At 52.0% G+C, this 22,078-nt stretch overlaps 1 protein-coding gene across 5 annotated transcripts in view; it reads left to right on the top strand.

The window, feature by feature from the left end:
• The first annotated feature begins 237 nt into the window (after nt 1–237).
• The window catches only part of HM13 (histocompatibility minor 13), a 38,648-nt gene continuing 16,807 nt past the window's right edge, over nt 238–22,078 (top strand). The window contains exons 1-6 of one of the 5 annotated variants that reach the window (XR_007462096.1): nt 238–534; nt 8,771–8,869; nt 14,357–14,439; nt 19,520–19,608; nt 21,204–21,343; nt 21,422–21,547. Coding sequence is in view for 3 of the 5 variants with exons in the window: in XM_049650972.1 (XP_049506929.1) it covers nt 352–534; nt 8,771–8,869; nt 14,357–14,439; nt 19,520–19,608; nt 21,204–21,343; nt 21,422–21,547 (720 nt within the window). In the remaining 2 variants the exon portion in view is untranslated. The remainder of the gene's footprint in view (nt 535–8,770; nt 8,870–14,356; nt 14,440–19,519; nt 19,609–21,203; nt 21,344–21,421; nt 21,548–22,078) is intronic. The other 4 variants (XR_007462097.1, XM_049650974.1, XM_049650972.1 and 1 more) reach the window with 4 other exon arrangements.

The raw sequence follows: 22,078 nt of genomic DNA, 5'->3' as shown, positions 1-22,078 counted from the left end.
GGACTTGTAGGGAGCAGAACAGCCTGGGATCAAGGAAGCCGGCAAGCACCGGGGCATGGGGTCCTCGGGTCTCTCTCTCCGGATGGATGCCCACCGCAGCGGTCCAGTGTTCCTTTCCCGACCACTCGCGAGTTGCTTAGCAACCGGTCGCCCGGCCCTCCGCTTCCATTAGAGGGCGCGCGGGCGGGGAGACGTGGACGCGCACGCGTGCGCGGCGCGGGCCGGCAAGCGGGGCACGTCACTTCCTGTTTCTTTAAGGGAACGTGGCTTTTCCCTGCAGCGCCTGTCTTCCTGTCTGCGTCTCTGCTGCGGCGGCCGGAGCTGGAGTCGGACCCCGAGGGCAGCGTCGCCATGGACTCGGCCCTCAGCGACCCGCACAACGGCAGCGCCGAGGCGGGCGGCGCAGCCAACGGCACGGCGCGGCCGCCTTCCACGCCCGAGGGCATCGCGCTGGCCTACGGCAGCCTCCTGCTCATGGCGCTGCTGCCCATCTTCTTCGGCGCCCTTCGCTCCGTGCGCTGCGCCCGCGGCAAGGTAGGTCGGGTCGGAGGCAAAGCCGCGCTCGCTTTCCACCTCCTCTCCGGGACGTGACTGACGCGGATCCTTCCCCCACCCGCCCTACACGGGACAGACACTACCTCTCCCCGGACACTGACCTTTCCCAGCTTGGATCACCACCGCTTCCCCACCACATCCGGGAGCTGGCCTTAGGTGTCCCGGGATCTGACACCTTCCCAGATAGGGGACTGGCTTCTACCCGCAGTCGGACCCTGACACATCCCTCCCTTTCCGTGCATCATGCTGCAAACACTGTCAGCCTCACATGCGACTCGGGCATGTATTGTTCTGAGCCTACTGGACCCAGGCAGATCGGCCGCACCCTCTGCTCTGGCTGCCCATCCCATATGGGACACCTCATCTTGGGCTCTGGGTCAACCCCAATCTGTACCTGATGGGGCGCTGGTCCTGACAACTGAGTGGTACAATCCCTTGTCATTCCTCCGTTAGGAACTCTGCCTCACCCACCCTAGGGCAAGTTCTAGGATCCAGGTCCATCCCTAAGCTGTGACACCTGCCTAACTGGAATCTGTGAACCGCAGTGCGCTTTCCTAGAATGCCCAGATCAGGCCCCTGCACTGCCTCAAAAAAAATTAACCCAAGGATATAGCCGCAGCTGAGGCCCCAATTTTTTGCATCACCTCTCAAGCCACTTCCACGCAGCTAGCCCCTCAGAGCCTGACTCCATAGCACTTCTCTTTTTTACCAGGCATAGACCCTTCTTTTGCTGGTTTGCTCTCCCTGACTGGTAGACACCTCCTACCTTGGACCTCTCCTGGGCTGAACCCAGACCCTACCTCAAAGTAGCTTTTCATCCTGTGCTCCCTAAAACAGTCTCTCCACCAACTTTGGCTTACCTGCTGAGGAACTAAGCCGCTATGGGCCTCTCTTAGACTAGGCCAGATCCACTTCTGACCTTCCTCAGTATATGTCCCATTGGATACCTAAGAGGACCCTGGCACCTTCCACCCCCTGACTTCCTCCCCTCACCCTTCTTCCCTGTATTAAGCTCTCTCCAGCCCATTACACCGGTGGCTTCTCACTTCCTGGCACCCTCTCCCCTCCTGATCTGTAACTCCTCCCTGGCCCAAACCTGAAATTGAACCTAAGCGGAAGCTGTCTTACCCAAAGAGGGCAGGTCCACAAAGCAGCTGCCACTTCGGAAACTGCTCAAGCCTGGGTTCTCAAAACATTACCCAACTTGAGGGCTGGCACCTTCCTTCCCCACGATCAGAGAACCTGCTGTTAGCTCCTTCTGTGGACAAACACAAAGGGGAGTAGTCAGGCAGGGCTTAGGTGGCCCCATTTGCCTGCCTTTCCATTCTGCCTCTTCTAAGCAGAGTTCAGATGGCTTTCAGCCTCCCTGCCATGCCTTTTGGGCAGACACTTGTGTGGGGCGGGAGGCGGGGGGTGCTGAAATAGACCAGGACAAAGGAAAGTGAAGGTGGCATGGCGTGAGCTGATCTGAGGGGCTCCCAAAACTGAGTAATTCTCCTTGGTGTCTTCTCCACAAGGATCACTAATCTCTTAAGAAAACACGTTACTGACAACAGAATTTCCTGAACCTCCACTGTTGTTGGGGGGGCATGCTGCAAAAATGAATCGGTCAGAGCTCTGTCACCAAGGGCTTTAGGTGCCTGAATGGAGAAGGAATAGCTAGTTATGTGATTGCAGTACAGTCGTGCTGCAGAGTTTAGGGAGAAAGTTGGAGCACACCTGAGGCAGGGCAGAGAGACTTTGTGCTGGAGGTGGGCTTGAGCCTTGATGCAGAGGTAGAATTTCAGCTAGAAGACATTCTAGGCAGAGGAAACCAGGTAAGGAGTTGTATGAAGCAGTTTAGGAGGTGGTGGAAGGTCTGGTGTGGCAGGCACAGAGGGTGTGCATAGAAGGGAGCTTTCGATCCACCGTAGCCTCTAAATACCTCCGCCACCGTCTCCTGCAGGGTAGGGGAGTTAGAAAGCCTCATGAAATCGCTGGCAGCCAGACCCACCACCGATAACTAGGATATTCTGAGAGGTACAGAGCCTTCACCGTCTTTGCTTCTCCCAGGAACTGAATGGGACAGACAGAGCCAGTTTTATTTTCCCTGTGGTACAGAGAAAGAAACTGAGAGTCAGAGAAATGACTTCTCATGATCCCTCTGCCAATTAGGGACAGAACTAGGTGTTGCTAGATCTAGTCCAGGTGCCTCCAAAGACCCACACAAGTGGCATTTGGGCCTAGGGGAGGAAAAAAAAAAAAAAAACAAGCCAAACAGCTCCCTTTTTCTACCCTGACTCATGTTTCCCTGGTCATGTGGCAAGGAGAGAGAAAAGTTAGTGTGGGGGCCCAGGAGTTTTGATTTCCCACCAGTGTTAGACCTTAAAGCCAGCTGAGAGAGGGCATGTGAGGACAGAGTTCTCCCGGGAGCCAAGTTGTCCATAACAGGCAGAGCAAATTGTGAAATCATGGGGAGAAGAAGGTGGAGCATCCAGGAGTGTGTTGGGAAGAAGTAGCCATGGGAGGAGCAGCCTGAGAGGGGTGCCCATCCCTGTCAGAGACCTGTGTTCCCAGAAGGGAGCAGATCCCAGCCCAGGCAATAGCTGGGGATCAGATTGCTTCAGAGGCTCTTGGCCTGTAACTCAGAGGAGCCCCTCAGCCAACTGGACTGGGCTCCTGCTGTGTGCCAGGCCCCGGGCTGGGTACCAGGGGTGCTGGGACAACGAAGGCCAGGACCTGCCCTCCCGGAGCTTAGTCCCCATAGAGAAACAGATGTGTGAGCAGCCGCCTAAACCGAATCCTGACATGCCTTCCAGAGGAGAGCACAGCTGCCTTTACACGGATGGGTGCAAGTTCAGCAGGCAGAACAGGAGAGAGGGAGGCGTGGCACCACGGAGTGTGTTCAGGGAGGCAGTGAGCACTGTGATGTGAGCTGGGGCAGGGGCTGGGAGATCGTGACAAGAAGATGCTCAGGCAGCCTGCAGCCTTCCTGGGCGACAGCATCCTGAAGGCAACAGAGCAGTTCATCTTCATAGTTAACAAAGCGACCACACACTGGCGCTTGTAAAGCCGTGCAGAAGTATAAAGGAAAAACCTCCTCAGTGCCACTCCTCGAAGGAACCCAGTTAGCTGTTTGGTGTGTAATCTTCCAGAACTTGTCCTGTGTGTATACAAATGTATTATGCATGTGCCTATGTGTATACACGTACATAGGTTTATTTTTACAACAGTGGGATTTTAACAGTACTTACTGCTCTGCAATTTGATTTTTTTTTCCTGCTTTAGCCCTATGTCTTGGTCATTTTTCTATGTCAGTACATGCAGATCTGCCTCATTTTATGGTGGGGAGGGTGAGTAATGCATGCTTGTGGCATAGATTTCCAAAGGCGCAGAGGGGCACATGGTGAAAACCCCCCACCCACCCCCGCTAGCCATTTTCCCTCCCCAGAGGCAGCCCCCTTTACCTGTTTCTTGGCTGTCCATCCAACAAATTCTGTGCCTTTACAAATAAATAAGCATATGCTTTCCCCCGTCTTTGTTGTATAACTTCTATGTTGTTATAAGTACTCTCTTTTTCGCACCTTGCTCTTTTCACCAAATATATGCTGGAGATCAAATACGTCAGTACATACAGAGTGGTCATGTTCTTTAACAGCTACATAGTAGCCTACCTGTGTCCCACAGTTTGTTTAGAGCACTGGTTTTCAAAATGTGGTTTCCTAGACCAGCAGCGGCAGCATCACCTGGGAACTTATTAGAAATGTAGATTCTGAATTAGAACCGAAGGTGGGCCTGGCAGCCTGTTTTCACAAGCCCTCCTGGCAATTCTGATGTGTGCTCAAGTGCGATTTAGAGTCCTCCACTGGTCGTTCAGACGGGTGTCAGTCTTTTACTATTACAAACGGTGCTGAAATTAATCTAATACATTTGTTACTTGACACTTGTCTGTGTTTGTGGGATGATTTTTTTTTTTGAATCGATCTGCTGGGTCACAGGCTATGTGCATGTTTGACTTAGATGGATTTTACCACATTTGCACCATAGAGGTTGTATAAGTTTTACACCCCCGCCGGCAGTGACCTCAATTCCTGGGTGACGGCTGTGTGATAGTCCAGTCTCCAGGGCTTTCTGAGCCAGGTACGTATATGATACAGTCAAGCCTAGGCTTCAGAAAGTGCTCCTGGCAGGGTCAGTGATGGGCGGGAGAGAGGAGAGGAAGGAGGCTGGTGAGGTGGTCATGGTAAAGACTCAAGTGGGGCACAGGATTGGAGTGGGTAGTGCTAGAAACGCCTATGAAGCAGAGTTGTGGTGACGTGAATGAGTGAGTGTAGTGGAAAGGAGAAGAGACCCTGGGGTCTCCAGCTGGGGTGTCAGAGGAACACAATGGTCCACAAATCCCAGATCATTTCTAGGGCATGGCCTGGAAGCAGTACTCCCAGAGCTCAGGCCGAGCCAATGACTTGAGGTTGGGCATCTGTCTTCCCTCACTACTTTTGCTTCTGCCCTGCTAACTGAACGTCCAGAATGTCACTGGAAGCTAAATTTATTTCTCCTATTTGTGTCAGCTTCCCCCCCCCCCCCCGACACACACACACACACATATTCTCTAATTACGTTTTGCGTTTCGGGAGCTATTGTGTTTGCACAAGAGCGTCTGGCTTAAAAATCCACATTGAACTGATGGAGAATCCTCATAACCTTTTGTATTTTTGTAATGGTGAAGGTCAACTGTTTTATTGCCACAGGCCCCCTGAGCATCCTGTCACCGCTTTTCAGCAGGAATTTCCAGGTAGGGAAGGTAGAGGTCATCTAGGAAGTAGGAGCTAAGAGTTGGCACACTAGAACCAGACTGCCTCAGTTTGAATCCTAGCTCTACCACTCACCAGCCGTGTGACCTTAAGCAAGTTGCTTCACCTCCCTGAGCCCCTGTTTCCTCATCTGTAAAGTGGAGCTCTTAAAAACACCTGCCTCATAGAGTTTTTGCGAAGATGAAATCACGTAAAGCACCTAGAACAGTGCTTGGCATCTAGAAAGCTGTCTGTAAATGTTATGCTTATTACTGTTGTCACATTTCCAGTCTCCCATTCAGACCCGGCATTGCAGCATGGGTATTTACACAGTCACCCACCAAGGAGACCAGGTTCCTCTGTATAGTGGAGCATGTGTCCCACCTTGGCTTGTTATCAAGTAATTTTAAGCCTCTCCCCACCCAGGTCACTGGGCCGAATTAAAAGGAATATGTGGAAATGAGCCATAACACCGGTTTGTAGGTGAGGCCAGAGTCCCATGTGTTCTGCACCTGCAGCTCCCTCTGCCTTGTTCCCTACCTTGTACACAGAGCGGATTCTTCAATTCAGCATTTATCTCGCTCCTGCCCCATACCAGACCCTGCGCTTGACCTTCAGGGCCTTGCCCTGCTTTCATGTGATTCCCTTCTACACCACCACCACCACCACCACCATCACCATCATCTTACAGAGAGTCTAGACAGCTTGTGTGATAGCTCAAGGCACAACACTAAGTATTTCCAGTGCAAAAGTCATAGAATCCTGAAGCTCACACAGGATGAGCAAATCGAGGCTTTGAGAGAGAAAATGACATTCCTGGGTCTCACAGCTGAGAAGAGGCAGAACTGGAAGTCGGGCTGGGCTTTCTGACGTCAGAACCTTCTCTCAACCATGTGGCACTCGTGCTGGGTATCACACCGGTATACATCTTACTTTGTCACGTGTCACATTGTATTGTGATACTCTGTTTACACAGCAGGGTCTTGGCCCGCCTGCCTGTGAACTCTCTGAGATCAGCAGCTGTCTAATTTATGTTTGTGCCTAAGCTCCTGCTACAGGGGACATGCTCTGGATTTGTGGAGGAATTTTCCCAAGCCCCCCCCTAGCACGCTGCTGCCCAAAGCAGAAACCTAGGGCCAGGGGAGAAGGAGGGAGAGAGCCCTGCCTCTCTCTGTCAGTACCACTCATCTGCCCCACTCCCCACCTCCCAGCCCAGTGCCTAGCCCACCTCAGTCATGCGTGTTGGGGTTTGGTGAAGTGCCTCCCACTCACCTCTCCCTGACCATCATGGCTCCTCATGCAGTCATGGTACTTTACAGTTTGCTATTTCACATCCCATCTCATTTCGTTGAAGTCTTTTGGCCCTTTTAGAGGTAAATAAACCTAGAGATTGTGCTCCTGTTTGACAGATGGGTAAGCTGAGGCTCAGAGAACAAGGACTTGCCACAGTCACCCAGCAAGCTATTAATAGAGCACTGCATACCTTGGCCATGCTTTACATGCGTCATTTGCAGGTGTGTGACTTATCTGTAGGAAAAATTCCCAGCAGTGGAATTGCTTGGTCAAAGGTATGTGCATTTGTTGTTGTTTTTTTTTAAGTTTATTTATTTATTTTGAGAGAGAGAGAGAGAGAGAGAGAGAGAATCCCAAGCAGGCTCAGCACTGCCAGTGTAGAGTCCGATGCGGGACTCGAACTCACGAACTGTGAGATCATGACCTAAGCCACAGTTGGACCACCAAGCAACTGAGCTACCCAGGCATCCGCATTTATGGTGTTGACAAATATTGCCAACATGCTCTCTGCAGGAAGACCGATTTACCCTCCTGAAGGCACTGTGGGTCAGGCCCTGTTTCCCCACAGCCTTACCAGCTCCACCTGTTAGTCAGCATGGGGACCTTTGCCATTCTGATAGATGAAAAATGGGATCTCTGTGTACTTCATTTCAAGTTTCTCTTATTAAAAAAGTGAGGGTGAACATGTATACCTGCGATTAAAAGCTTTAGGTGGTTCCTGCTCTGTGAACCTTCTCTGTCCTTGGACATGTGCAAATTACAGTTTGATGCAACTGCTAAGTCGTCCTCCTCAAAAGGCTGGACCAGTGTATACTGAAACCTACAGTGTATGTGCATCCCCGTTCCCCCACCCCCCCATCTCCATCTCATAACCATTTAACGGGCTTGCTGCTCTCTGCCCCCCTCACCTTCCCCTCCTGCAACTTTCCTTCCATCCTTGAGCAGAAGGCCTGCCTGAGCCAAAATCTTCCCTCTCTGGGCAACTTCCCCTTGAGCATGTTTTGTCCTGTTGGTTTTTAAGAGGCAGCTGTGAGCCAAAAAATTAATGAGACTCTACGGCTGAACATGATCCCTTGTCCCAGGCGTGCTGGTACCTTACTCATAGGACAGATGTGGTGATGGTGGACTCTCGGGCATTGTGACGAGAGAACTTCGCTTCGACATGGGCAGAAGTCTCATCTGGCATTGCTAGGACTTCAGGTAGCTAGGTTATAAATAGAATTACACATATAATAGGAATTGCCTTGGGGGGAGTAGGCTTAGCGTGGTGGGAAATCTGGGAAAGGTTGGTGGCAGGGACATTGGCCAGGTCCTTGAGGACTGAGGATCCTGCCTAGCAGAGAGGGCATGGAGAGCATGATGATCTTGAAAGCTGTTGACTCTGTGTCTTTTTACTATAAATTTAAACCAGAATTCTACTACCATTGATGGATTTTCATTAGAACGTTTTCTGGCAGGAATTCTATGAAGCTGATACAATCCCTGTGCTGCACTGTTGCCCTACTTTCATTTTTTTCCATTTTTAAAGTACTGACATTATTTTGACTACATTCAGGTTTTTTTTCATGTAAATATTTATCCTCTGTCATCTCTTCACCCAAATCGCACTGTCGCCAACTATGGCATCTGCCATTGTAGATTTAATTGTGGCTTTTACTCTTACCAGATTCACTTTTCCCAGTCAGATTCCTTAAGTTTAAGTATTGTCCAGATTTGCTTCTTACAGTTGGTGTCTTCCCACATACGGTGTCCGCGGCTGTTGTTGATTTGTTTCTACTCGTACCTATTGGATAAAAAATTCATCCCTCCAGAAGGAAATTGGGAATAGTCCTCACGAGGTCTAGGACTACTCTCGTGTTACCAGTTTCCAGGGTTTTTTCTCTCGGTTATCATATACTGGAACTTCTCTCGTTGTCACCCTTCTCCCCAGATGGGCCACATGTGCCCCGTGTCCTCCCTGGACTGTCCCTGTCGGGGTCCAGATCTCCCCAATGGCAAAACGGCAGGGTAGACCATCTTGCTCCAGACCGTCTTTGTCACACGGACAAGTCTTGGGTCCAGAAGACGTGGAGGGGAAGGAGGTGAATGAGCTGTGGCCTTTGGAGGCCCGAACCACAACCCCTGCTCACAGCCACCTTTCTTGTCTGCTCCAGAACGCCTCGGACATGCCTGAGACTATCACCAGCCGGGACGCCGCCCGGTTCCCCATCATCGCCAGCTGCACGCTTTTGGGGCTCTATCTCTTTTTCAAAGTAAGTCCTTTGCCACCTGTGTGTCATTTGGTTTCAATAACTTTATTTTGTTTTGTTTTGTTTTTCCCATCACAGGGGACATGCATGTTCATTTGTAGAAAATAAAGAGCAGGGGGAAAACCATTAATCATTCACCCCTAGACCGACTCCGTAGAGATAACCACTGACAGTGTTTGGAACTCATTCCCATAGTCTTTATTTCTCTTCTCCACGTAGCTCTTGTGTTTTGTTTTCACGACGCTGTTTTGGTTGCACTGTCGTGTTCATGATGGGACGGGGTGTGTAGCTTGTGTCTCCGCCACGCCTCTGCCCTACTAATTGCCTTCTTCTTTTTTTTTTCTTTCTTTCTTTTTTTTTTTTTTTTAATTTACCGAGGTTTATTTTCCCAATAAAAGTTACACAGGCTCAGTGTTGAAAACCTGGAAAACACAGAAAAGTAAAAAGGGGAAAACAGCAGTCATCCAAAACCCCACCACCAGAGACAATCACAGATTCCCTTTGGAGGTGTGTCCTTGTTCTGTCTTCCCGGTGCGTGGTTGTCCGTCGCTGGGGCCGCGCGGCCGGCGTACTCACTTGCGTAGCTGCTGCTTTCCCTCCCCACTAATGACGTCATGGGCATTCGCTCACGTGACCTCAAACTCTTCTTACGCTTCCGTGTTTTTTTTAACGCAGCACGTAATATCTCCCGACTGTGAAAGCAGTGGTATCTGCGGAAAACTTAAAGGGAGGGGAAGATATCAAGAGAGGGAAGAATACGCAGAGGTGACGATCGCTGTTAACATTTGGGCAGGTCTCCTTCCAGGCTTTTAACACGCACGCTTTTAACGTAATTAATCATCCTCTTGTAACCGAAGCGGTGTGTCTTTTGGTTTTGCGGTAGTGCTGCGTCACACGTGCTTTTGTCCTGGTCACTGAAAGTTCCTCAAGAAGGACTTTTATTTTACATTTAAGACATGTTTTCATTTTTAAATGTTTTTTTATTCTTGAGAGCGAGAGAACAGTGCAGGAGGGGCAGAGAAAGAGGGAGACACAGAACCCAAAGCAGGCTCCAGGCTCTGAGCTGTCAGCCCAGAGCCCGACGCGGGGCTCGAACTCACAGACTGCGAGATCATGACCTGAGCTGAAGTCAGGCGCTTAACCGACTGAGCCACCCAGGCGCCCCTAATTTACATTTTAAAAATACACGTAGATGATTAAAACACTGTTTTCAGTCTAAGGGAAGGTGTCAGTGAGCCGTAAGCTTCTCCCTAGCGTAGCGTCTTATGAGTCATACGCATAGATCTACGTTTATGCGAAAATTTAAAAGCATAGATCTGTGTCAGATAAAGGGTTCTTACCACGGAGATATTTTTGTATCGGCAAAAGTCACATCTACGTCATTCTTTTTAGCAGCTGCTTGTGGTTGTATTTTACGGAGGTGGCCCTGAGGGATATCTAATGCTGGGCTATCACCGCAGGGCCGTGTGAACATCACGCACAGTATTTTGGCCCGGCCCGTATTCTCAAGTGTATCTGCAGCGGGAGAAGCAGGTCACATACCACCTCCACTTGTCATTTGAATAGATAGTGCCAGATCCCTCCGAAAAGACTGCACTCATTTACATTGCCTCTAACAGTTAGGAGTATGCTGACTCCCCTGTACTTTCACCTGCGTGGAGCAGTATCCCGAATTCTTTCCCAGTCTGTGAGTGAGTCAGAAACATAATTTTTAACGCCGGTTTGCTGTTCCATCGCTCCCTCGTTGTTGGATCAGAACTGCACTTCTTAACGGTTTCAGGATACCCCCACAAGCAGATTCCCCACAGCTCACCTCCAACATCCCCCTCACTTTAAACAGAAGAGGCCATCCCAGTTTTTACTCTTAAAAATAAGAGTGCATCAAATAACGTTAGGTATTGACTGATGGTTTTTTTTTCCTGGACCTCGGGTGAAGAGTTGAATTTATTCTCTGCTTTGGTTCACAGCCCACGATCATGCGTCTGTGCCAGGCTGCCCTTCACCCCTAGTGCCCGCCTCCATTTCCCACCCCATCTCCCTCTCCACGAGCAGCACCCGCTCTGATGCGTTTGCTTTATGTCCTCAGATGTGTGTCTCCTTATAAAATGTACGGTGTTAGTATATCTGTGTGTGCCGAGAGTCTAGCTTCCCTAAATAGAACTGTGTGGTACATGTCCCTGTATGCTTTCTCTCCCCGCTATACTTCTTTTTTTTTTTTTTTTTTAATGTTCTTATTTTATTTTATTTTTGAGACAATGCGAGAGACAGAGTGCAGTCAGCGGAAGGGCAGACAGAGGGAGACACAGAACCCGAAGCAGGCTCCAGGCTCCGAGCTGTCAGCCCAGAGCCTGACACGGGGCTCGAACTCACAAACCGTGAGATCATGACCTGAGCCGAAGTCGGACGCCTAACCGACTGAACCACTCAGGCGCCCCAGCCCCTATACTTTCGCGAGCGCTCTGTGGCTGTCTCTACATCCAGCCCATTGCCCCCAACTTGGCTTTTGGCAAATAATTCTCAAGTCTCTGCCGTGCTGAGTGCCAGGGATATATACCCAGGCCCTTGCCTCAAGACCTTCTAACGTTTTTACTACTTAGGATTCTTTCCTTCGGCCAGGTTCCCTCTGAGAGAAATTTCTGGCAAGTGAAGGCATGGGCATTTTTCTTTAAAGCACTGGATGCTCAGCCTGTCCCCCTCTCCAGGTAGGTAAGCCCCAGCCTGCCTTGTGGCAGAGGACACAGCATACCTCTTGCCCAGGTCTCTAGAGGGTCCATACTGAGATTTCTGAGAGGCAGCTGGACAACACAGCCAGCGGATTCTCACCAAACTCTGGGCTGGCAGCTTGTGGAGTGGTTTGCCAAACGGTGGTAGCCCTCAGCCCCTTTCCTCCTCTCCCGCCGGGTGGGACAGAGAGAATTTGTAATGTTTTTCAATATCCTAAAATTTATCTTCTCCTCACCTCATTCAAAACTGATTATTCAAGGCAGCTTATAAAAATTATACCCAACAGTGTAAGGAAAAAAAGTAAAGGAAGAAATTGGGGTGAAGGAGAAAATTAAAACAGGAGAAAACAAAGCCTTGGGTAAGGACCACACCCTGACCCCAGGCTCTAAACTTGAAAGACTTGTACTCTTGTCAGAGTGACTCTGAAACCCGTGTGGCTCTGAGTTTCTAACAGCTAAAGCACAAAGAAAGCCAGACCTGGTGCACCATTCACAGGCCGCACGGTCAAGCCCACTGGGTAGCTCAGAGTTGCAGCCAGAGAGGTTTCGCCAAGGGCCCACGTGAAAGGAACGCTGCCGAGAGGTTATGCCGCATCTTCTAAAACACGGCCCACATGCCATGGAATATGTCCGTGGGGCCTTTTCTTTTCCTAGTCACATTATAGGCCACTGCTTTGCTTATCTATTCATTCTGCAAACATTTATTGAGTGCCTGCTATGTACAAGGCCCAGAGTGAGAAAAACAGCTGACCCATCCCTGCCCTCGAGGAGCTTCTTATTAATTGGTGGAGGTGGACACCAGTCAAATCACATCAATAAATGTGAAGTGACGGTCCCGGGAAGCATCGCAGGGGCAAGGTCTGTGGCACCAGGGAAGCACGGAAGAGCCAGCCTAGCTAGCGGGAACCTGCTCCTGCCCCCACCCCACCCCTGCACCCCCCCATCTCAGACAGCAGCACCTCCTCTTCTGCCGGTCCAGAACAGATCTGGAATCTGACTGCTGCTCATCCCTTCCCTCCGTCCCCCAGCTGAGGACACCATCCTCCATCCGCCAGACTATGCAGTGCCCTCCTCACCAGGCTGTCTGCTTCCACCTTTGCCCTGTGGAGTCCGTCTTCCACACAGCAGCATGGGATCCTCTCACGCCGTCAGATCAAGCCATAGCCCTGCCCTCAGCCTCCAATACCAGCCTGCCTCACCCAGAAGAATCTAGTTTTTCTCGTGGCACTGCAGGGTTTCTCTCCCTCTTACTTTCCCAGCTTCATCTCCTGATACACCATCCCGTTACTCCTTCGGCTCCAAGCTCACAGGCCCTCACTGTTCCCCACACACATAAGCAACGTACCCACCTCAGGACCTTTGCGCTCACCCTCACCTCTGCCCCAAATGCTTCCCCTGCCCGCCCCCCGGCCCTCCAGTATCCTCACAGCAGCTCTCTTGCTTCGTTAAGGTTCTACTCCTGAACAACAGAAATATCTTCCCATTGGGAGGCTTTCCCTGGCCACTTGTCTACAGGAGCAGCTCTCCCCTCTTCTCTCTGTCTCCTTGCCCGGCTCTGCTTTTCTGAGCAGCATTACCCCCTGACAAAATATAGTGCATATTTGTTTCTTTTGGGATTCTTTGGCTCATGAACTCCACGAGGGCAGGGACTGGTAGGCCTCATTCCTTGCTGTATCCCCAGGGGCTCTCACGATGCCGTGCGCATAGTAGGCAATCAGTAAATGTGAGCTGAATTGATGAGGGGTGGTTGTACCCAGGAGAGCTGCTCCGAGCTGAGAGCTAAAGAGGGAAGAATGGCCTAGGCGAGGAGAGAAGAGCGTGTGCACAGGCTGGCTAACTGTGCCGGGGCTGTGGCGCCGACAAGGCCCCGCAGGAGGGCCACTGTGGCCACAGCAAGTAGAAGGAGAACAGTGTGGCCTGAGCCGCAGCTGAGAAGGTCCGCAGTGACCGTCGGGGGTGGTGAGGGCCGAAGGGAGCGTATGAGTCTCGAGCTTATGAAAGCGAGGCTTGAAGTAGGGGAGCAGCGAGGGGAGACAGGCGTTTAGACAGATTCCGTAACAGCCTCCTTGCGAGTGCCCGGTGCCCCATACCACGGCTACAAACCCTCCTAAAAACAAACTCAGCAGAGGGTGCGGAGAACATGGAGTGAGATGGCAGAGGCTTCCCAGACTCCTGAATTCACAACAGTGACGGCTGGCTTCGGAACACGGTGAAAGAGAGTAAGGCCGAGAAGCCGAAGTCAGGGCCTGCTGTCATAACTTCCAGCCATCACCATGGGAGGAGTCATCCAGAAGCACATAACGTAGAGGATGAAGCAAGGCACGAGTGACTTGTAACTAGTGTGCCTGGGGCGTTGGTGGCCGCCGTAGGGGGCTCCCTAGATATTTGGGCAAGGAGAAGGAAACTTGGAAGAGGGCATTCTGAGGTTCAGATGACTGCCTTGGGACTCTGCACTCCAGACTGTCCTCCCCCGTGATTCCCACCCGAGGACGCTGAGCACAAATCTATTGCCTGTCTCCCGATAGCGGGGCCACCGAGCCCGAAAGTACAGACTCCTTTGCGAGTGCATCTGGGGACCTGAGGTTCCTCCCTTCTTCTCTATAGCCACAGGAGCTAGAAGGCCCCTAGCACTCCCTGAGATTCTTCCTGACACCGTTCCCTAACTCCAGCGGGTGAGACCAGCCTGGAGAAGAGAAGCGGGGACTCTGGTTTCCTCCTAGCCACTGGCAACCCTGACTTCCTGTTTCTTTTTTTATTTCTGCCTCAGATATTTTCCCAGGAGTACATCAACCTCTTGCTGTCCATGTATTTCTTCGTGCTGGGGATCCTGGCCCTGTCCCACACCATCAGGTCAGAAGGCATCTCTGCAGCATTTGAAGCAGCTTTCTCAGGAACCAGTACAGGGTCTTGGATGAGAACATGACCTTTGGCGTCATTCAGAGCCAGGTTTGAATCCTGGCTGTAAAACCCAAGGGCACCTTTCCCCTGTGTTACACCGTGGATGACCTAGAACAAGAACCTTAACCTCTGGGGGACACCGTTTCCTTACAAGGAGTCATAAGAGTATCCAGTGGGTGTTTCCCACCAGCACGGTTGTTGGGAAAGTTAATTTGTGAGCAGTAACGTGATGTCAGTCGTCACGGTGCTGAGGTGGGGAATACCGGTGCCACCTGCCAGGTGTTGTAGGCTGTTGTGCACCAAGCACTGAGCCCGGCTTCTCCCACGTGACCTTATTTCATAATGAGAGAGAGGCAGTATAGTGAGAAGAGTGCAGGCTCTGGAATTTGATTACCTGAATTTGAATCCAGACTCTGCTACTTAATAGCCCTGTGGCTTTGGGCCAGGTATTTAATCTCTCTGGCCTCAATTTCCTCACCTGAACGTGGAGGAAAATAACAGAACCTTCCTCGTGGGTCGTGTGGAAAGCTTTTCGCGTAGCATCTGGCACCTGATGTGTCCGGTGACTTAACTGTCGTTGCCATTATTACCTGTGCTCATCTGCCAGGTCACTTTATGAGGTTAGCTGTTGCTTTTAATCCCGTGTTATCTTCAGAAACTGAAGCTCAAAGAGATTAAGGAATTGGCTAGGATCACACATTGGATAAGCAGCAGAGCCAAGATTCAAATCCAGGTCTGGGTGACCCCAGAAGCCCATCTTCTCACTGCCAGCCTGCTAAGACTGCCACGTGCTTATGTCCGTTCTGTGGGGATGAAGGACCTAGGCCAGAGGCCCTCAGGGGGTGCTGCTGTTAACGTTGTGGACAGGCCAGTTCTCCGTGTGTTGTAAACATTTGGCATCCCTAGCCCTGCTTACCGAATGGGAGTTGTGTCCCCCGCCCATCCCCTAGCTTGTGACTACAAAAGCGTCCCCAGCTGTTTTCACCTGATCCCTTGGGGTGGTACAGCCTCAGGTTGAGAACCACTGACCATGAGGTGGCCAGCAGACCAGGAAGTTCCCAGAAGGAAGGAACTCAATTTGTAGTCAACTTTGAAGGGTAGGAAACCTGGAAGAGGTGTGAAGGAGAGGGGGAAGCCAGGAGCTGGAAGGTCTGTATGCAGTGAAGGCACAGTCAGGATCTTTCCACAGTAGTCAGAGAGAAAGCTAGAGAGGAAGCACAGGGCCTGCTCACCAAAGGCATTGGAAGCCATTTGAGTTTGGCTTTGCTCCTCTGGGCACACTGGCAGGACAGTGTGGTTGGTAATCAGGAGCGTGGGTTCAAGAGACAGTTGGTCCTGGGACCAAGGCCGGCTCTGCCGGCTGCATGATTTGTGTAAGTTTCTCAAGCCATCTGAGCATCAGTTTCTTCACCTATAAGACAGAGGCACTACATCACCTCCTCATTGGGGCGTGGGAAGGAGCAAGCGAGCCACATCTATCACCTGCCTGGAGCTCGGTGCTGGGCACACTGTGAGTTGTGCTTCTGGCCCAGGGTCGCATACTTGAACTCTGGTCTTTTGACTGAGTTCATTGTTGTCTTCAACTATACCTACCCTTTACCCACAAAATCTTGTTCTGGCCATCTTATGAGAACTTTAGTCCAGCCCTGTCCTTAAAATTAAGGCTCAGAGAACCTACCTAGGTAACTTGGACCTAGCAGCAAGATAGAGGCAGACCCGGCCTCAAAGGGCAGACCTTTCTATCTGATGGATCTGGGGTGGGGTGGGGGCAGTCACTTCCAGGCACTGGGGCCCCTCCTTCCCCATGATGAATAGGATCGCCCTCGCCCCCTTTCACCCATCCCACCCCTGCATCTGAGAGGCTTGAGATTCCCAGGCCTCTTGGTGGCCCAACCCCCACCTCAGAGTGAGAGAACCCAGTATATTTTGTTTGTCTGTCTTTTAACTAACTCGTGATTTTGACTGGTAGAAATTACTGACGGGAATAGAACCAACAGCAAATGGAAGTGCGTGTAGTAAAAACTACATCAGTGACCGAAACTTCACGGAGGAGTCATTTTCTTGATAAAGTTGAGGGCACAGTATTTGACACATGGGAAAATCCGACGTCCTGAGGCTAACAGATGACCAGGGACAGGCAAGGTGTTCACCGCACAGGGTCAGGGCTGTCCTCTGAAAAATTGCATATGGACCAAAAACAGTGGCATGAAAGAAATTGCTTTGGAAAATTTACAGGGAAAAGAACTGATCAGATGCAAATAATTTTAGTAAAAAGGGCGGAGGGCATAATTTAATCAACGTTGTTTAGAAAGCTGAGCCAAAAATTAAATTTATTTTTCTTCTTCAGTCAAATTGAGTTTCCTCAAATACTTTATCTAAGAAAGTCTACAGTGTTGTTAGCATTTCCATGAGCTGTTTATATCCAGACTTGGAATCAGACCTCTGTCGGGATCCAAACCAGAGGGTCTGAAGGTGGGATTCGGGGAGGGTGTGGCTCCAAGGGGTTGTGTGACCACCGGGATTCACAGCTGGTGGGAGCAGACGGGGTTTTGAGCCCAGGTCTGTCCGACTTTGCAGCCCATGTTCTTTCCAATTTGGTGAGAGTAAAGGGGAAGCAGAGCTTGGAGGGGGTGACTGGCTGTCCCCTTGTAGCAGTCCTGCGGTCCCCAGAGGACTGGGGTGGGGAACAGACCTGCTGAAGGGCTGGAAGAGCCCGCCCCGAGCCAGGTCAGCCCCGGGAGGAGATTCTCATGGATCCTTCCACCCCCGCTGCCATCGCCTGGCCGGCCACCTGCCTTCACCTCGTACAGCCACCGAAACTCGAGCCCCTGCCAGCACCCTTCCTGCCAAGGGAACCTCAGCTTATTTTTATCATATCTGCGCTCACACCCCCTCCAGCTGACCTTTAGAGGGAAAAGGGCCCACAAGGCAAAAATCTGCCACCCCGGGAGGAAAAGGCCAGTTTCACTGCCCCTTGCTTTCCACTCCCAGGGGAGAAGGGCACCAGGATGTGGTTTCCCAGCAGGAAGCGGTGACCTTTATTTAGGTTTGATGTGAACCATCAAGGGCCGGAAAGAATCTGTCTGCTACAAAGTCTGCATTCAGAGGCATTCAGCAAGCGTTTGCTTACCACCTGCCTCCCAGGCACCAGGCCTGTGGTGGGTGGGGGTGAAGGTGATGAGACAGGACCCCTACTCTCAGGTTCAGCCTCACCAGCCAGGTTGCTTGACTCCCGTGCCATGTCCTCCAGCAGCCCTTCTTTTCTAGGGATAACCAAGTCGTCAGTCTAGAGACTTCCTACTTTAAGTCGAAGCTGCAGTCGAGCTTACAGGGTGTCGAGCATTCATTTAATACCCTTAATAACTAAGAGAAAGATATTATCGTAGTGTTCCAAATGATCCAGATGAAGAGACCGTTGTACAGAACAATTAAGTAGCTTTCCCAAGGTCACGCAATTGATCAGTGGCCGGGTCAGGATTTGAAGCCAGGAAGTCTGGTTCCCGGAGTCTGTGTTCTCAGCCACTGCACCCTGCTGGTTCCCAAGTTCAGCATCAAGCTCCTCAGGAAGAGACCGAGCTGCGGTGAAGGGCTTAGCTTCTCAGCCTTTTCTTGGCCTCTGCTTCAAGCTCTGGCCCAGCGTCTCCCAAAAATGATTCGGCAAACAGAGCTGAAAGTAGTTTCCAGCCTTACCTGTCCCAGCCTCTGCCCCCCACCTCTTCAGAGCCCTCCTGTGGAAGCCTGCTCCCGGTTCCATCCTTGTGCCCACTACACTTCCGTTCACAAAGCCTTCTCGTTCATGGCACAGCCCTGCAGACAGGCGTTGGCTGTGTGATGAGTGGGGAAACTGAGGCCCTAAAATAGTTCTTAACTCCACATCTTCTTTCTCTAACCTCCAGGGTCTTAGAAAGGGAGCTCTCTTTCCCTGCCTTTACTGCTGTGCCCTGGGTACCTCTTGGCCTGCCTCCATTTACCTACCAGTCGGGAGCACCATCCTGGATTTGCCCACCTCATCTGCCATTGTCAGTCTGATCCGGTGTTGCCAAATGCTTTTGAGCTCATGCTCCGGACAAGTGCCAACGCTGATGGACACTCACAGTTCTTACCTCCCTGCTGTGGGTCCAGAGCTGGACTAAAGCCTCTTCCCTGCCTTCTCTCTAGCTTTACAGCAACCCTTTCAGACACTGGTATTATTACCCTGACATACAGCTGAGGAGATGAGCCACTGAAGTGAGTCGCCCAAGGCCACACAGCCTGGTACATGACAGAATAGTCTTCCGGGCTGGGCTACCCCCAGGGCCAGGCTGGGCCAAGAGGTCCTTATCTGCTCATCTTTTTCTGAAGGTGATCCGGAAAAGAATTTCCGTTGCCTGCCTGGCCAAGGCATAGAGTACACTGGATAATCAGAGACAGTTTTTCCAGAGATGAAGCTAAGCCCATCCTGAGCAACAGAGGCCTCATGGAAGAAGTGAATGTGAGGTGCTTCCCCCCACCCCCCACCCCCCACCTTGGGGCTGTGATTCATCCAGCTAATTGAGTCCAGCTGAGTTTATAAAAATCCAGGCCTGACAAGTCATGGAGTCAGAGGTAGGCAGTAACCATCAGGTCATCTGACTTGATAGGTCTGGAAGGGAGTCCAAGAATAGGCATTCTTGACAAAGGACTCTCACAGAGACAGTAAGCGGACCAGGCTTTGGCCTCTCTTGCTGTCCTAAAAGTGCATTTTACATGGAAGTCTGCCCCTGCTTCGTGCCTCTTGGACGATAACCAAGAGGCAGTGTGGAAGCACTAGGAGTCCAGAGGCCTAGGTTCGCGGCTCAGCTCAGAGACCCTCAGCTGTTGACCCCGGGTGGTCACTAACTCTCTGAAGGTCTCTGTTTCCATCTGTAAAATAGGGACAATGACTCTTCCCCACCGGGGCAGCCGTGAGGGTGCCAGAGGGCAAGAGCTGTGAATGGGTGCCTCTGGGGTGGTGTTGGGGCTGTGACTGCCCGTGGGGGCCCAGTTTTCCAACCTGCTTTGTCTTTCCTTCCAGCCCCTTCATGAATAAGTTTTTTCCAGCCAACTTCCCGAATCGACAGTACCAGCTGCTCTTCACACAGGGCTCTGGGGAGAACAAGGAAGGTCAGTGCTGCCCGCTTTCCCTTGCCTTGGGGATCTCCCACCTCCGTTCCCCTTTGTCTCCAAATTCGGGGCTCTCCAACAGAGCGAGTGATGGAAAAGGTGGGCTCTCGAATTACACCGCCTGGGCTCCCGTCCCCACTCTGCTGCTACCTACGCATAGGACTCTGGGTGAACGCCTTTACCTCTCCGAGCCTTGGGTGTTTTGTTGGGTGTTTTTTTTTTTCATCTGTAAAATGAAAATGATTATCTAGTACCTCCCTCATAGGCATGTTGTTGGGACTGCGAGTACGTGATGAGGGGAGCACTCAGCACCCTGCCTGGCTCACAGGAGCACTCAGTCAAGCTGGCTGTCATGGCTCCTTGTGTCATACCTACCTTTAGTGTGATTACTCTCCCACCAAGACTTGGAAAAGGGGTTCTTTGGCTTGAAAAAAAATTGAGAACTATGAGGGGCGCCTGGGTGGCTCAGTCGGTTGAGCGACCGACTTCAGCTCAGGTCGTGATCTCACACTTCGTGAGTTCGAGCCCCGCCTCGGGCTCTGTGCTGACGGCTCAGAGCCTGGAGCCCGCTTGGGATTCTGCTGTCTCCCCCTCTCTCTGTCCCTCCCATGCTTATGCTCTGTCTCTTAATAATAAATAAACATTTTTTAAAGATTAAAAAAAAAATAAGGCTAAGCTTACACCACAGAGTCTTTGGGGTCCCAGGTTTCATGTCGTGTACTCTGCCACACTTGGGTGGCCCTTAGGCCCAGGATGAGGTACCGTCCCTCCACAGGGAGGGAGAGGCAGCTGTATCATGGGCCCGTGTTAGCTACAGGGCAAGCCAGAAGATGTGGCCGTGAGCTAACTGACCTCATGTCCAGTTAAAAATCACCAGGGTGCTATTACCGCAGAGGAGAGAACAGAAATTGGGGCCAACCAGCAGTCCACTCCACTCCAGAATCTGAAAGAAATGGCTGCACTCCGTGATCGTGGGCAAGCCCCACCACCTCCCTGGGCTTCCTCACTAGGAAACTTGAAAGTGACGGAGATTGGCTGTAAAGGGACGTCTACCATAGGGCTCCCCACGGGAGCAGACTCAGGGACTCCCTCCTGCTTTCTCTCCAGGCCTCCCACTCTTACCTCCTCCTCCTTCCTCCTTTGCTGGTGAGGTAGGGCTGCCAGCGACCTTCTTGGTTTCCTTTGGTGGCAAAGTAGAGAGATTCCTGAATGAACTGGGACCTAGCTAAAGACCGGGGCTCAGTGGCAGCTAGTATTCATGGAGCACTCACTGTGTGCCAGGCACTGTGCTGAGTGCTTTCTAAGGACCATCTCACTTGGTCCCCATGGCGGCTCTATCGGGGAGGTGCTGCAACCCCCTTGTTACAGAGGAGGAAACTGAAGCTCAGAGAGGGAACTGCCTCCCCCAAGGTCACCCAGCTACAAATGCTGTGTCTGTGCTTCTGGCACCTCGGACCACCTCCCACTGACCCTGTGCCAGGCCTGAGTTCTCTCTGGGCCTCCAGTCCCTCCGCTAGGAAATCGGGGAGGGGGGGGTGCTGGGGAGGCTCTGACGGTGCCCACAGCCATGCCCTCCTCCGTCCAGGGGCTGACAGGTGGGAGGGGCAGCCCCGCCCCGGGGAGTGGACTTACCCGGCCTCTCTGCCCAGAGATCATCAATTATGAGTTTGACGCCAAGGACCTGGTGTGCCTGGGCCTGAGCAGCATTGTGGGCGTCTGGTACCTGCTGAGGAAGGTAAGGAGCCAGGGCCCGGGGGAGGGGACGTAGGGGCAGAGGGGGCAGAGAGTTGATCTCACTCCCCCCTTTCCCCAGCACTGGATTGCCAACAACCTCTTCGGCCTGGCCTTCTCCCTTAACGGGGTGGAGCTCCTACACCTGAACAATGTCAGCACCGGCTGCATCCTGCTGGGCGGACTCTTCATCTACGATGTCTTCTGGGTGAGTCGGGCAGGGACACAGAGGGCCCCTCGCTGCCTCCTCCCTGTCTCTCTGGCCCCGGCGGCAGTCATCTGGTGGAAGGCAAGACCCCGGAGCGGGTCCTCTCTGGGTCTGCTTGCCCTCATCTGTGAAACGATGAGAGAACAGACACCCCCCTCGGCTACGAGCCCACGGTGTGCCCGGTGCCTTCCAGCCACTCTCGCCTCTTCCCGCTGGTGGCCCTGGCAGGGCACTTCCTTTCCCATGTCTTCCCAGCAAGCGAACTGAGACTCAGTTCAGGCAGGGGCGGTTAATGATGATGAATGGGCCCAGTGAGGGCACTGATCCAAGGACAGAGGCTGCTGTTGGCAGCACGCCCTGGCACACACCAGCCCTGGGCCGAGGGACCTGCCACACACACTCCCGACAGGCATTGCCGAGGCATCAAGGTCAGCCTGACTTAGGCCCCCTTTCCCTGGCTTCATGCAGCCTCTCTCCACCTTAAGTGAGTGGTACTGAAGGACTTTATCTCTTGGGAGGGGCAGAGCCCTG

The sequence above is a fragment of the Panthera uncia genome (genome assembly GCF_023721935.1).
Source record: "Panthera uncia isolate 11264 chromosome A3 unlocalized genomic scaffold, Puncia_PCG_1.0 HiC_scaffold_11, whole genome shotgun sequence".
NCBI classification, from domain to species: Eukaryota; Metazoa; Chordata; class Mammalia; order Carnivora; family Felidae; genus Panthera; species Panthera uncia.
This window is presented reverse-complemented; position numbering and strand designations above follow the sequence as displayed.